Source organism: Indicator indicator, chromosome Z (genome assembly GCF_027791375.1).
Source record: "Indicator indicator isolate 239-I01 chromosome Z, UM_Iind_1.1, whole genome shotgun sequence".
NCBI lineage: Eukaryota > Metazoa > Chordata > Aves > Piciformes > Indicatoridae > Indicator > Indicator indicator.
The window spans coordinates 53,387,434-53,404,019 of record NC_072053.1 but is presented as its reverse complement, the minus strand read 5'-3'; the positions used below and the strand labels follow the sequence as shown (position 1 = coordinate 53,404,019).

Below are 16,586 nucleotides of genomic sequence, written 5' to 3'. Positions count from 1 at the left end.
TTTACAGAAGTAGTAATTACAAAGTGTTTGCTTATTTAATTATCTTTCTTTATTTTCTAATGCTCTTTATGAGGTGGGAGGGGGGAAAAAACATATACACACTCACAAAAAAAAAAAAAAAACAAACAAAACCAAATCAACCACCAAAAAAAACCAAGGATGGTGATGTCCATGCTGTATTGACAACCAGCAAACCAGCAAATGCTGTGAAAATGGTAACACTAAACATCATTCCTCTGTAAAGAAGGCTGTACTACTACTACTGTGGTATATGCAACTTAAAAACCTTGGACACAAAAATTAAGTATGAATTTAAAACTTCATCATACATAAATACATTTCAAATGCAGTTGAAAAAAATAATTCTACAAACATTCTAACAACTGACTCACACTTTTTATATTGCAGCTGGGAAAGATTCTAGACAGTGAGTGTACCTGAATTTAAACTTCAAGAAAAGAAATTACAATGTTGATGGCATCTAAATTGCAACAGTACATTAATCAGCACGTTAATTAACTACATAAACAATAAGTGTAAAAGAACTTTTCCAATTTTCACATCAATTATCTACAAGCCAAAGTCTTACGAACAAGAAACCACAGTGGCCTCTTTCAGCTTCCCAGAAAGAAATTTACTAAGAGCACACAGTAGCATGATGCCCTATTACCAAGGCATTTGCCACATACCACACAGACCACTTACTATCATATTATGAAGTAATTAATAACACCTGCACACAAAAAAGAGAGCATGTTTGCTTTGTTTCTAGATTGAAAAAGTAACAAATCAGAGATGGGATGAAACCATTTTATTAGCAAAGAAAGTCAGAAAATGTTTTATTATCAAAATTCAAAGCCTGCACACCCAAAAAAAAATTCTCTTGACATCAAAAAGAGCTAAGAAGTTCATGTAATTCACAGGGGAAAAAATCTTACATATGTCAAAAGCTTAATTCTTCTTCTGTTTCCACTACATCTTTTAGAAAGTTCGAAAGTTCTGGAAATTATTAAACAAAGCAGCTTCATTGGATGGGTGGGGGGTGGGGGGAATGTCTGTGCTTTTAAACCCAGAAAAATATCTGCACAGATACTGTAAGCAAAAGCCATGCATTGGATCTTTCAAATGTCTTCCAGAACACAGCTCATGCTCACCAGGACAAGTCATTCCTTTTCACCTGGGATTCCCTGCTCTGTGCCTAGGAAAAGGCTGGGTGTCATCTTTATTAAAACCTGTGTCCTGTATTGGTTCATTTTGAAAAATTTACATCAAGTTGAAGGACTCACCAACACAAAATAAAAAAAAAATTATGCAAAGTTTAGTAATATTTAGACCCCACAAATTAATACAAATAATTTGCAGGCATGTGCTGACATTCACACAGATCTTCAGTAAAACGCAAGTTTACCATGTGCAAATTCCAACTCATATATACTCCCCTTACCTCCTCTTCTTCCTCCTTCAGCTGGAAGTACCATCTTCCTTTATCATGGCAAGTATTTTACTCAAGATATGCTCAAAGGATGTGCATATGTATACACACACCTGCACCTATACAGCACCAAGAGGTTAGTAACAAGTCTGTTGTGACTGCAGATGGTCAAGAACTCAAGAGAAAGAAATAATGTCCCATAGGTTTAATTCTGGAATTTAACATCAGAAGTTTTCAAACTAAAATCCCAGCTACCTGGTTCCTTCCAGATATGCCAGACAAGAAAGTTACAAAACACTATGCTAGAGTTCCCAGTTTGTACTGTTTTTCACAGAATCATAAAATTATCAGGATTGGAAGGGATCTCAAGGATCATCTAGTTCCAAACCCCCTGCCATAAGCAGGGACACCTCACACTGGATCAGGTTAGCCAAAGCCACATCCAGCCTGGCCTTAAAAACCTCCAGGGATGGGGCTTCTACCACCTTCCTGGGCAACCTGCTCCAGTCTCTCACCACCCTCATGATGAAAAACTTCTTTCTAATGTCTAATCCAAATCTACGCTCCTCTAGCTTTGTTCCATTCCCCTTAGTCCTATCACTACCTGACACCTTAAAAAGTCCCTCCCCAGCTTTCTTGTAGGCCCCCCTCAATACTGGAAGGCCACAATAAGGTCTCCGTGGAGCCTTATCTTCTCCAGACTGAATAGCCCCAACTCTTTAAGTCTGTCTCCACAGGAGAGGTGCTCCAGCCCTCTGATCATCCTGGTGGCCCTTCTCTGGACGTGTTCCAGCATGTCCATATCTTTCCTGTAATAGGGGTTCCAGAACTGGATGCAGTACTGCAGATGGGGTCTCACAAGCATGGAATAGAGGGGAAGAATCACCTTTCTTGACCTGCTGGCCACACTTCTTTTGATGCAGCCCAGGATATGTCTGGGAATGGAAAAAAAATAGAAATGAGTAGATTCAGATTGGATGTTAGGAAGACGCTTTTCACCATGGGGTGGTGAGAAATTGGAACAGGTTTGCCCAGGGAGGTAGTAGAAGCCCCATCCCTGGAGGTTTTTAAGGCCAGGCTGGATGTGGCTCTGGGCAACCCGATCTAATGTGAGGTGTCCCTGCCCGTGGCAGGAGTTTTGGAACTAGATGGTCCTGAGATCCCTTCCAACCCTTACTGATTCTATGATTCTATGCACACTGGCAGCTCATATTGAGTTTCTCATCTGCCAGCACCCCCACGTCCTTTTCTTCAGGGCTGCTCTGAAGTCAGTCACTGCCCAGCCTGTTATCAGTGCCTGGGATTACCCTGACCCAGACACAGGACCCTGCACTTGGTCTTATTGAACCTCATGAGCTTGGCGAACTTGCTGAGGGTGCAATCTCTGTCCATGTCTCCTACAAAGCTGTTGAACAAGACTGCTCCCAGGACTGATCCCTGAGGGACTCCACTTGTCACAGGCCTCCACTAGGACATGGAGCCATTGACAGACACTCTTTGGGTGCAGTCATCAAGTCAGTTCTTTATCCACCAAGTGGTCCTTCCATCAAACCCAGACTTAGAGATCAGGATGTCGTGTGGGACAGTGTCAAAATAAATGACATTGGTTGCTCTCCCCTTGTCTATTGATGCGGTGACCTTGTCATAGAAGGCCACCAGATTTGTCAGGCACAATTTGCTCTTGGTGAAGCCATGTTGACTATATCAAATCACCTCTTCAGTTATTCTTCTTCCTCAGCAGTGTTTCCCAGAGGATCTGCTCCACAATCTTACCAGGAACAGAGGTGAGACTGACTGGCCTATAGTTACCTCGCTCATCCTTCTTTCCCTTTTTGAAAACAGGGGTTAAGTTTCCCCTTTTTCAGTCAGTGGGGACTTCCCTGGACTGCTATGACTTCTGGAATATAATAGAGAGTGGTTTAGCAACCTCACCCTGTAGTTCCCTCAGCACCCATGGGTGTATCTCATCAGGTCCCACGGACTTGTACAGTCTCATGTTCTTCAGGTGGTCACGAACCTGATCTTCACTCACAACAGGTAGTTGCTTCTTCCAGCCCCTGCTATTATCTTGTGTGATTTTGATTCTCTAGGAGACTGTTCTACACCCAGCAGATCAACTACCTTCTAGTCCATCCAGCTGTATCAAACTGTTGGGTTTGTTCAGCTCAGCTCACTATCACCTCCCACTTCAGGTAAATTAGATCCTACACCACGTATAAGACCAACATTGCAACTCACTAGACCTGCTAAACAGGCTGCACTTTTTCTGGATCACACCAGATACCACTATGATTTTTATTGTGGATACACCACCACACACAGCCCCATCAGTATATTGGATACAAGACCAACAACATTATACGTGGCCATAAAACATATTAATGCAATTTCACACTGCACCTGTCTGCAGCAGCTCCACTTCATAGCTCTTCCTCACTGGCAGCTGCTCTCAGAAGGTGTTACACCATTTACATAAGCAGTGGAGAAAAGGGCACTCAATAGGCAAATGTGGAAGTATAAAAGGCATCATTTTTGTGTTTCTCCTGCTACTCACCTTCACTTACAGCTTTCTTAATCCAAATCAGCCTTCAATGAGGATACCCTTGCTCCCCTTCCTTCTTGCCTGCCTGCTCCCTACTTTGCCTACCTTAGCTCCCTTTTCTGCAAAGAAAACTCCAGGTCTCACATCTTGTCAGAAATATCCAGCCTCTGCCCCTTACATACAGAGGAGGAAAAATCTCTTAATATAGTGGGTAAAACCTTCAACCATCTGTTCCAAGACTATATACAAACAGCACAGTTGTAGACAAAAGAAGAGGATGGGCTTACAGTTACATCATTTTTCCAGTATCTTCAGATCCATATAAGCAAACTGAAAACAATATGCTGCAAAATGCTACAGAGCTAAGCTTGTTATGACTCTTTTGCAAAGCCTTCACAAGCGAACTCAGAAGAGTTTTACCTGTGTGAATAACAGAGCTATTAATAATTTGTCTCTATTAGAACACAGTTCTTCTGAATGTTCTTTCTATAGTCCTAGCACTAGAGTTGGTATTTTTGAAGGAAAACAAAATACTTCAGTAACTGTAAATACCCGGAAAAACGTCAAGAAGGTACAATTCTGTGTCTATTGAATTTGAAAGCACTACTATTTAGTTTAACATTGGAAGCACTATTATATAGTTTAATGGCACGTGTATGTTAGGTCATTCTTGTGTGTACTATAGTCAGTGTTCTGTTTTTCTGCACATGAATAATGGTACATTTTTAAAGGATCAAGGTAAAAATATAAAAAGCTTTACATGAAACTCCCACAATTGCTCCACATAGGATGAAAGAGAACTTAGTATCTCTGCTGAAACCTTTTCCTTTAACATCTTGATAGGTATCTTGCAAAAATGGTGTTTGTTTTCCCTGCCTCACAACACCAGTGATTTTATGTTAAAAGAGTATTACCGCAATTGGGGACCTTCATATCCAGCAATGCTGTCCGCTTGTTGTTGTCATCTATGCAATATAAATCCTGAGTTTCTGTGTAAAACTTGGTCTCTTGAAATTTCTTGATCCACATAATTTCACAGGAACACTTGAACGGATTGTCCACCAATATCCTGTAGCAAAAAAATCCAATTTATTTAGAATGCAGAATAGGTCATGCATATAGAAAAAACCATGGCAGGCAGGAGGATTTCAGGCACTCATTTGGGTGAACGCAGAAGCTGAACCCTTTACATGAGAAGGACAAAGAATGCAACCTTAGTAATCTCAATCAGAGAGATCACACAAGGGATTCAACTACTATCTCAAATTCATCCGTGTGTATCAGGAGTACTTGAAGTACTGGACTTTCCATTTTATTTCAGATAATATTTATTTCAGAATTCTCTCTTCCACATTTGACTCACTGCTCAGCTACATCAAGAAAGAATGCCAGAAACCACTTACTGCTGTGAGGTGGTGAACTCTTTATAGTGCCAAACAGCCATGGATTATATACAAGCTCTAATAAACTCTAATCATAAAAAAAGATTTTACCTAACCTTCAAAATTCATCCCCTACAACACTCTAGAAAATATCACAGTAAAATCCTAGATAATGTCACAAAGAAACATTAACTAAAAAAATGACCCTGAAGCAGAAATGTATCATGCAGCTACATCATATGCTGCATGGAATTTAAACCACAGCTTAAAAAAAAAAACGTACCAAATTCAAGTTTTAAAATTCAATAAACAAAATATAATGCAGTAACACCCAAGTAAAATACGACCAGAGACATACTGGTGTCTACAAAAAAAAGTACACAGACACAGATGAGATCAAACCAAACATGTTCAAGTGACTGTTTAAGGGATCTCATTACAAGAACTGTTCTTAAACAAAATTTCAGAGGTATTTTCAAGGTACAGAAACAAAACTCAAGTTGCCCATAGAATCTACACTTAAAAATGCCTCCTGAGGACATGAAGTGTGCAAATAACGAAAAACTCAGCTTATCAGAACTGTAACCTGTTTCCCCAAAAGCCATCTGTAGTTCTTTAAGGATTAGCAGCTGCAGGGATCAAGCTCACAATTGTCTGAAAGAGTAATTTGTATTCACAGAAGTCTTCTGCTAGACTTTAACACCACCAGAGCATGGACAAGAATTTCTTGTGCAATGACATCAGGATCCCTTGGATCACAACCTACAACATGCATTTCCATGTTTTGTCCCATAACTTCCCTGTAAAAGAGAAATTTCCCTTGACCAGGGGCTGAGCAGCCCTTTTCTTCCACTGTTTTATTTTGTGTTAAACCCACCAAAGGAGTTAGGCACACCATAGGAAGGTTGCTGGATAGAGGCATAATGGCCCTCCACATACACTTGTGTGTAAAGAATCTGACCTAGTAAAAGCAAATTACGCGTCTTTATCTCGTTTGCTGTAATTTTAATGCTGCAGCTACAGTTTGTTCTAAAAGAAGCCTTTCAAAGTGGCATCTCCTTGTCTACAATACCTGGTGAATACCTCCTACTTCACCCTATCCTAAACTTTTCATCTCTTTATGTTTTGATTTACTGGAGTGCTACCAGGACACTTTTTTGTTATATTCAGAGAAAGCTCCTCAGAAGCATCATTCTCCTCTCTCCTCTCTGATTTTCACAAATATATTAGTGAATTATCAACAGAATTTTTCAACTGATAGCAATTTTATCACTGTTCCTTCTCCTTCAGGCTCTGCTTTTTTCACCCAACTTTCTTTCTTTCCCTTACCCATATCTGTTTATCTGTTTATCATAATCTGTTTGAATAATTCAATTCTTCCTTCCTTACACTCCCCCTTGGGCTTACACAGGCCCATGACACTATCTAAATTTTGTATTCACTCTCTATCTGAGCTTGTCCCTCATCACACATTGCCTCCACATCTCAAATACCACTCACTTAAACCTTCACACCATGTATTTTCCCCATCTCTGGCTCACTCCCACCCTTCCTCTGTTTCTACTACCATGACACCGAATGGCTACTGTTCAACTCTGCCACTAACAACACTAATACATCCACTCCTGATTCATATCAGCCAGTTGTTTTGACCCTAAGTGCTATTTTCCGGCTCATTAAACTTCATTTCCATAATTCTCATCATATATTTGTAACATTTGATTCTCTCATTCTCTGTCTCAAATCCTTTCTAACTTCTCTCCCCAGGAGTAAACCAACATCTTCACAAAGTTCATTAACACTGATGTTTCTCCTTCAAAACCTCTGTAAGCACTCACTGCACCCACAGCCTCAAAGAATCTGTGCACTTGGCAGCAGACAAACTTCAAGAAGCTGGAAGCCTATAAAATTGCAGTAATATCCATTTTTTAATGCTTTCTAAAGTACAGCATACCCATCCTTACATTTCTGCAACCCAGGGATAGGGATAATGAAGATTCCATTTCTTCACTAACTGCTGAGAAAGATTAAAAGCCCAAGCCTTGCACTATGCACTTGTCCGAGTCCAGTATCTATTTTTTATAACGTCATGACAACTACAAAACACAGAATCTACAGCCAAGTACACACTAACAATGGCTTTTTGGCAGGGACTAGAAACATCATATGAAGAAATTGGGACTTCAGAACCAATAGACATACAAAGAGGACACAGCAATGGGAGTGCTCTGCATCTAGCTAGTCTCTCTACCAGAGTGCTCAGGGATGACCAACTTACAAAGCAAAACTCCAGTAAGTAGTGTTCCCCGGACTGTAAAGAAAGTCTTTTACCACCTTAATTACCACAAAACATAGTTAAGGGGTATAATCTTGTTTTGTGGCACTGAGACTTAGTCATTTCACTTCTCACATGATGAAGTTCACCACAAGAAGTCAAGGATTGCAAGGCTGGTGTTGCAATACTTAGGCACTTTGGAAAATTTTTGACTTGGCTGTGAGCTCCAGGAGAGCAATCCTCCACTCCTCTGTAGCCTTTCCAAAGTTCCTGAAGGCTCTCTCTAGTCTCACATAATTGCAAAAAATGCACAGGATGATCAAAATTTTGGAACATACAACAGTATAGAACTTCTGCTCAATGAAACAGAGGATAAAAATTGAATGTTGGAACAATCAACAAATATATGTTTATCAGTGCTTCGTTACCAACTTATTATATAAAGCACATGCAACTCAAAGGAATTGAGAAAATAACAATGTTCTCCAGTAGCCAACCATAAGCATAGCAGCTGTGGCGTCAACATAAGAATATGAGAGAGTTTTCATTTGACAATCTCTAGCCCAAATATTTAATACAAATACCAGTAGTTGTGAAGTGATCTCACAATAAAATATTTTAAAGCTGAAGGGAAGAGGCTACTTGACTTCTGCATTAAAAAAAAAAGATACACTTGGCCCTCTTGAAGTCTTGGAATGAATATATCTCTGTATTTAAATGCCCATCAGTGCTTCTTTCTTTGGATCAGAATTCCATTCTTCATCATTGATGAACCTCTGTCTTCAACAGAACAAACTTCAAAGTCTTTGTTTTCCACTCCAGACAAAAATAAACTTTATTTTAAGAAATGACAACTTACAGATCAGACAAACCCAGATGGCGAAAAGGCTTCTTGGACAAACTTGAGAGTTTGTTTCTGGATAAATTGCTATGGGAAAAGAGAAAGATTCATTAATTAGAATTGCATCTTCTTAAACCAAGTATATAATTTCTTGCTCTTAAAAAAACCTGAGAACTGAAACTAGTTCTAAAAAGCCCTTAATCACTGATTTCAGTTGTAAAGAAATGGTGCTGCACCTCATTTTAAGAGTTTGATGGGTTTCAAAGGTTTGACTCTAGTCTGCAACCAAAGTCAAATACACTCAAAACCAAACTCTGCAGGGATCAATACTTTCACTTTTAACACTTCTGTTCATTGCAGAAAAGCAGCAGATTTAATTGTATTTCAAAAGTATTTTGTAAAGTCCAGGTGTTGATTACATGCTCGATTTATTCATAAGTGAAATGGGTGTATCCCTTTCTTTGATGCTGCACCAAACTCTGTTCTCACATAAGTCTTCCTCACATGCTAGCACACATCCACATCAGTCTTTTAGTTCTTGTTTTCAAACTGTATGTGCAATATGCACCCACATGGAAGATCAAAAGGAAAACTGTAAAATGCCTATATTGGGCTTTTTTATGTCAATTAGGCATTTATGGTTTCCAGTGGCAATTAAGGGAAAGCTCCTCTCCCATTATGGAGAGCAAAGAAATGTTCATCTGAATCAGAAGTACTCCTCCTCCACCAGGCTTACAAAACTTCTTTCTCCACCCCAAAGCAAAACAAAGCAGTTTTTCTACAGTCTTATCAGTTCCCTAGTTAAAGATAGTGAGGGCACTAAACTGCATAACTGTACAACAGAACAGCGCAAATCAGTGTTGTGCCACAAGTTTTATGTGGTATTAGAAAGGCACCATAAGGGCTCCATAGTTAAAGTTGCATTGCATTTAAAACCAGGGATTAAACTTCCTTTTTTAACCCCCTGACTAAAAACACAGCATTTACCTCTCAAATTTTCAGTCACTGATCTCTCAGCAGAAGGCAATTTTCAGAGAAACTACAGATTGGACATTAGGAAGCAGTTCTTTACTATGGGGATGGTGAGACACTGGAACAGGTTGCCCAGAGAAGTTGTGGACACCTCATCGCTGGAAGTGTTTAAGAACAGGCTGAATGCGGCTTTGTGCAAGCTGCTCTAGTAGAAGATGTCTCTGCCCATGGCTGGGGACTTGGAACTATGTCATCTCAAGGTCCCTTCCAACTCAAGCCATTCTATCATTCTATGACTTTATTTACTAAACTTCCTTGCTAACTCCTTCTGGCAGACAACTGCCTGAAGTTTACACACTGACTGGTCCTAATGTGCGAGAACAAAACAGATAGCCTACTATGCATTAGTCATGTGAACTGGACTGCCCTGTGGCAGATGCTGGTGGAAATATATCCTGACACATCAGATACAAATACAATTTGCACATACTAAGATTCTTTTTCCTATGGAGTGTAAGTTTTATGTTGGAAAGTTGAAAGAAGTTGAATCCTCATACAGACTTGGACTTTTGTCTCAAGCACCAAGGTAATGTGAAGATCAACAAATTCCATCCCTTCACTGGTAATTTCACCTCTCCAATTCTAACACAGCCCAAGCAGCACATGCAAAATCAAAGGTGATTTCAAACCCACTACCAACAACACTTCATAAATACCGAACTAACACAATACAAATCTGAAAATAGGTCACAAACATCTTACATAAGAGCCCCAGCCGTCCACTGAGATAGCACTTCTGTTTTTTTTCTTTCAAGAAAGTAACACCTAAAAGGATACATTTTTTCACAAGTACCTTACAAACATAAACACCGATTTTGGGAGAGGGCTTCCTGTTAATAACCCAGCATGGACATTATACACTGAAGTCCTGCCCTTCCTAACAACTTCCTTGAGGCTGCTTATGTGTTTTGTTGCTCTACTCACTCATGGTCATCTAACTCATCCCATCTCTTTGTGAGGTGCCAAGCTGCCCACTTCAGTGCTATAAACTCTATCAGACAGCAGACTGTGAGAATTCGGCACTGCCACAGCTATGTCTTCCTGTCATTGAGACTTAGGCCAGTCACTGCTTTTGGAAGACTACTGCAAACCATTAGGCAGAACAATAGTCCTTAGTTGCTTAGATTCGTAAGCCAGGTTTACTGCTCAAACATTACCAGGTATGTCACTTTCTGAACACTGAACTTTCTGCCATGTGAGCCAGTGAAAAAAAGGCAGTGATAATTTAAGTAGAACTATCAAGAATCGCAAGTCATTATTTTGTTTTCAGCAACTCCGGTTCTGAAAAAGCAAACAGACCTCAATAGATTTAATTGTCTTTTCAAATTTTTACCAGTTCTGCTAGATTCACACAAAGAAAAGGAAGTCAGAACAGCACGAAAAGTAATTAAAAATTCCTGTGCCTATACTCTTTAAGCATGGGTCGAAACATTTAGTGCTTCCAAGTCTGTAGCTTTTTTCGTGATGTAGTTCAGTGCTTTAGGATTTTTTATGCTGACAAGTAATTCAGCAGAAATTTTTCAAACGACTGTTACAAATTTATCCCCTTAAATGACACTTTGACAGTAAATGTAATTTTTCATAAACTGAGCACTTTATATTGATTACAGAGATGTCTGCTGCAGTCTCTTTAATCCATGCTCAGTGAAAAAACTTACCACGCTTATCATGGAGTAGGTAAGGACTGCACTTCTACTTCCATGGAAAGAAAATATAAATTAGTTCCCCAATTCAACTGTACATAAAAAGATCACAGTGAGCAGCCTATATGGGGTTCTAAAGTGTTCTGGAGTACAGAGCCTGGCTCCAAAGCTATATACCTAGAGAGAGGAGCCCTAACTCAGCTACAAACAAACCCACGGCAATGTGAGTGCAAAAGTAGCCTGAGAAGCTCAATAAATATTCACACAGCTAGCAACACAGGCACAGTTTTACCACCTATAGCACTCCTGGCAAGGGTAAGCAGGAAGCAAGAGGAGGGAAGAGATCTAGGGAGACCTGGGGGAAGGAAGCAAAGAAGTGGCCATTTTGCTACACCCAGTTTCCCTCCACAGGCAACTGCCTGCTCTGCCTATGAGTCAGCCCTCTGTGCAAGCATGGGAAAATCTGCAGCAAGATCTCAAATGGTTTGATTTGGTTGTCTTACCTAAATCTGAACAGTGCAAAAATATAACCACATCTCAATACCTAGAGCTGTATACATACTACACTCAAAAAAACTACGATTAAGCAATCCGATTATACACAGCCTGGCCAGGTAACAACAGCTATTTTTCAACATCTTCGGAAGTACACACTTGCTGTGAAATGTATTTTTATATTTAAAGGTATTGACTATGCACCTCTTACATAGGTCCATTAAAATCACTGCTATCAACAGCTGATTTTATAAATTACAGCAATACTAATTGTAATATAGTATAGGGTTGTATAATAGCTTGTTAAACTTGAGTGTTGACTACCTTGAGTCTAAGGTCAATAAGAATATCAGAATTAGATGAGCAAGGCTATTAATTACACTTAAATAACATCTATTAGTCCATTTATTTTCCTGTTGATGATTTTACTACTCAAATCTTCTCATCATATATAGCTCTATAAAGATATCTGGGCTACAGAAGTTTGTCCAAGAAAAAGAGGTAATGACAAAAAATGGCGTAAAGAGATATTTTTAATAAGTTCCTTATAATCTGTTATTTTTACATGATTCATAAAATAAATACTGTATCCATATAATAAAGCTCCTTAATCACATGAAAATATTTTTCATAGATAAAAGAGAAAACCGTAACAGTATCACTATCAAAATCAAAGCTTATACAGTAACATCAAGCCTTCAGAAAAGTGTTCAGAGTTTTCCTTTTCATTAAGGGGATAGTAACAAACTGATCCTCCTCAATAAAATGCAAAGACCTGTACTCAAACGTTGCTCTGGCAAAATGAAAGTATTCCACCTCTTCATAGTTTTCACTGTCCTGACCACAACAGGGCTGCACTTCATTCCCAATGCAGGTATCAGTAGTCATTGTTCATGACAACAAGCAGATTCACTGAGGCTTTCAAAAACATTTTAGTGAGCATCAAGACTTGCCAGAGAAAACAAAACACATGCTTTTTTTTACAGAATCATAGAATGTTAACAGCTGGAAGGGACCTTGAAAAATCATCTAGTCCAACCCCCCTGCCAGAGCAGGACCACCTAGAGTAGATCACACAAGAATACACCCAGGTGGGCCTTGAACATCTCCAGAGAGGGAGACTCCACAACCCCCTGGGTAGCCTGTTCCAATGTTCTGTTACCCCCATAGTTAAATAATTTTTCCTTATGTTTACATAGAACTTCTTATGCCTCAGGTTCCTCCCATTGCCCCTTGTCCTGTCATTGGGCATCACCATGAAGAGCCTGGCTCCATCCTCTCGGCACTCACCCTTTATGTACTTATAAATATTAATGAGGTCACCTTTTAGTCTCTTTCTCTCCAGGCTAAAGAGCCCCAGCTCCCTCAGTCTCTCTTCATAAAGATGTTCCGCTCCCTTAATCATTTTTGCAGCTCCATGATGGACTGTCTCAAGCAGGTCCCTGTCCTTCTTAAACTGAGGGGCCTAGAAATGGACTCAATACTCCACATGCAGCCTCACCAGGGCAGAGTAGAGGGGGAGGAGAACCTCTCTTGACCTACTAACCACATCCCTTGGCATTGGCTTTCTTGGCCACAAGAGCACATTGCTGGCTCATGGTCAACCTTCCATCACTGGATCTTCCTTCACTGCTTCTTTTCCCCTTCACTGTTCTCCAGCAGGTCAGTCCCCAACCTATACTTGTCCATGGGGTTGCTCTTTCCCAGGTACAAGACTCTACGCTTGCCCTTGTTGAACTTCATTAAATTTCTCCCTGCCCAACTCTCCAGCCTGTCCAAGTCCCGCTGAATGGCAGCACAACCCTCTGGTGTGTCAGCCACCCCACCCAGTTTGGTGTCATCAGCAAATCTGCTGACAGTGCACTCTGTGTCCTCATCCATGTTGTCACTGAATATACTGGTCCCAATACTGACCCCTGAGGGACTCCACTAGATATAGGCCTCCAACTAGACTCCATCCCATTGACCATAACTCTCTGACTTCTTTCCTTCAACCACTTCACATTCCACCTTGACCATCCAGACCACACTTCCCCAGTTCAGCTGCAAGGATACAGTGGGAGACAGACAAAGATAAACCACATTCACTGCTCTACCATCATCTATCCATTTGGTTATGTCCTCATAAAAGGCTATGAGGTTGGTCAAACATGACTTCCTCTTGGTAAAACCATCCTGACTGCTCCTAATGATCTTGTTGTCCTTGATATGCCTAAAAACAGCACTAAGGATAAGTTGTTCCATTAGCTTTCCAGGGAGAGAAATGAGTCTGACCAGTACATAGTTTACCTGGTCCCTCCTTCTTACCCTTTTTCAAGATTGAGTGACATTTGCCTCCAGTCATGGATTAACAGATCAGCGTTGGCAAAAATATGTCCCAACTTACTACTTAGTCATGTGCACACAGAGCAGTGGATCACCTATATTTCCATCTTATCTAGCTTATTCTATATCTAGCTCACATTACTAAATCCCCAACAAAAGAAAGACATAATAAGACTGGATAGCTCCTGTTTCACAGCATGTACATACCAATCTAGCACTAGTATTGTTCGGATTACTAATTAAATATTTTTTGTTCTACATTCTGTTGACGCTGAACGTCTTTAGGCACAGGGAATGGTAGTATCATCATCACTATGCCACCTTCTGAAGTATTTTAAATCATCTGTCCATGTTCGTTCTACTATCGTACAGAATATCACATTGGATACTTGTTCCCTTATATTAGAAACTCTAATTAGTATAAATGTAATTACCTTTACTGTTATGTTATTCTTGTATTTATTTGGTGGTTAACTAATTATTCATCACTTGACTGCATTGTAACACTTTCAATAAATCATAGCATAAAAGGCCTATGAAAGGATCCCACTGTCTCGGTGTCAGGTTCTGGACGCGTTACTTAACTAGTTTTACTGACATATCTTGGTGGTAGGTCTCCTTATTTTTTTACGGGAACTATGAGTATCGCTTAATTTTGTTTGTGTCGATAAGAGTCTATTGGTGTGGCGGCAATTGTGTTATTTTTGGCAATGTATTGTGTTATGTAGTTTGCTTGCGTGTTCAACCTCAATTTGTGAGGTTATGCTTCTACACTCTGTTTCAGTCGCGTCTTCTTTCTTTTTATTAATGTAGAATCTATTTACATTGTCCAATTAATGCCTTCCCAACGAAGGTAACAGAAGACATTAAAAATCATCTCAAAAGTCCTGTTGTTCCAGACAGATGTTTTCTTTGTTCTGCACTTTATGTTAATTGCTCCCTCACTCCACTACATTGTTTCTCCACTAATTCCTCCAGCCATTCTTTCGTGCATTTCCTACAGCCAGCTGTTGCAATTGCTTTCTGGAATTTCATCTTTACACGAGAATTCACTACTAATGGTACACATAAACACACATATTCGCTGTAGAAGACCACTGCCCTTTTTGGACCCATCTGATTTTATAAAACTATGTACTTTCTTTAATTATAGCAATAATACATTTTCCTCGCACCAACCATGACCTTGCTCTTCGCCATGATTGGTCCGCTGTTAATACACTTGCTGTTATGCAATAACACAGTTTTCTCTCTCAACATCAAAACAGGGGAAGGTTTGAATGATCATCTGGTTGCCGAAACACACGTCTGGTCTGCCTTCATGCGAACAATCACTGGACGAACGTGAACCTGTTCTTGTTGGTGCATGAGATTATGTAATTTCTTTCGTATAATCATAAAGAAGGACTATACTTTTATATAATGCAGTTCTGGTAATATTGAGGGAAGTGTCGTCTACAGCGAATTTGTGGTTGTTTTACCGTGTGTACCAAGTTTGCTCAGTGAATGATTAGTCTAATAAGAAATTCCGTAAGCCAATTGCAACATGCACTGGATTGAAATCACTGTAATGAACTCTGAGAGCACATTTTGAAAAAATTAGTGCTGTCTGACAGATTCCTTCATAAGCTGCAAAACTAGAAAATTCTGTCTGGCACAAAGGGAATTATTGTGTAGATTTTATGTACCATCTACCCTTTACCTTAGCTACTGGGAAGGCATCTATTGATACTGTAAATAATTAGCTCTCTGAATCTACCCAGCTTGGAAAGATACTGAGAGAGAAGAACAAGCTTGTAAGAGCCTGTACACAAATATTTTGAGGGGACTCAGAAACTGTGAAATATTCAGTCTAATAAATAGAAAAGGAAAACGCTCGTATCTTTGATAAATATAATTGTGATGAGAAGCAATCTCTTCTCTCTATGACCATGTGTACAGAGAGAGAAAGGATTTTAATTTGGAGCATAGTAAACAAATGTTTGGAAGACATTCCTCTCTGTTTCATGCAGACCTGCAAAAGAAGCGCTAGGACAGTGGACCGCTTCATACTTTTTTGCCTTGTTTCCCAAGGACTTGGATGCATGCAGTACAGTGTCTGTAACAAGGTGCTTTCTAAACCAAAATTTTTACATAAGTAAACAGATTTTCTGTAAAAACTGACCATTGGGACTGACAGGGAGACCTTATTCAGAGTGTTCAGTTAAGGGCAAAAGTATCATTGTGCATATAGTGGCTTGTTAGGTAGCTACAGAATCCACTTGGCCAGTTGTCTTTAAAATACTAAACTTCAGCCATAGGCTGAGCTTTCAGGTGGAGCCTAGTAGTCAAGCAAGACATAATGTGTGTATTTGTTGGTATGCAGTGCCGTACTAGAATATGTTAGTCTCATAAAATTTTTTCCTAGGCTGGTCTGAACAAGTAAATGTACATGGGTTCCGTGCTCTGGTTATGTAGCAGTGCTGTGACATCAGTGCTATCCAGTCCTTATTATGTCTTTCGTTATTGTATGGGATTTTAGTAATTGTGAGCAGATATAGAATAAGCCTAGATAAGATGGAAAATACTAGGTGATTTCCCACCTGCTCCATGTGTGCACATGACTAAGTAAGTAAGTAT

The 16,586-nt window shown here is 39.7% G+C and overlaps 1 protein-coding gene across 2 annotated transcripts in view; it reads right to left on the bottom strand.

The window, feature by feature from the left end:
• The window catches only part of NTRK2 (neurotrophic receptor tyrosine kinase 2), a 223,857-nt gene that overhangs the window by 185,511 nt on the left and 21,760 nt on the right, over window positions 1-16,586 (bottom strand). For both annotated transcript variants that reach the window (XM_054398237.1, XM_054398238.1), the window contains exons 4-5: window positions 8,491-8,559; window positions 4,889-5,043 (exon numbers count right to left, since the gene is read on the bottom strand). In XM_054398237.1, coding sequence (XP_054254212.1) covers window positions 4,889-5,043; window positions 8,491-8,559 — 224 coding nt within the window. The remainder of the gene's footprint in view (window positions 1-4,888; window positions 5,044-8,490; window positions 8,560-16,586) is intronic.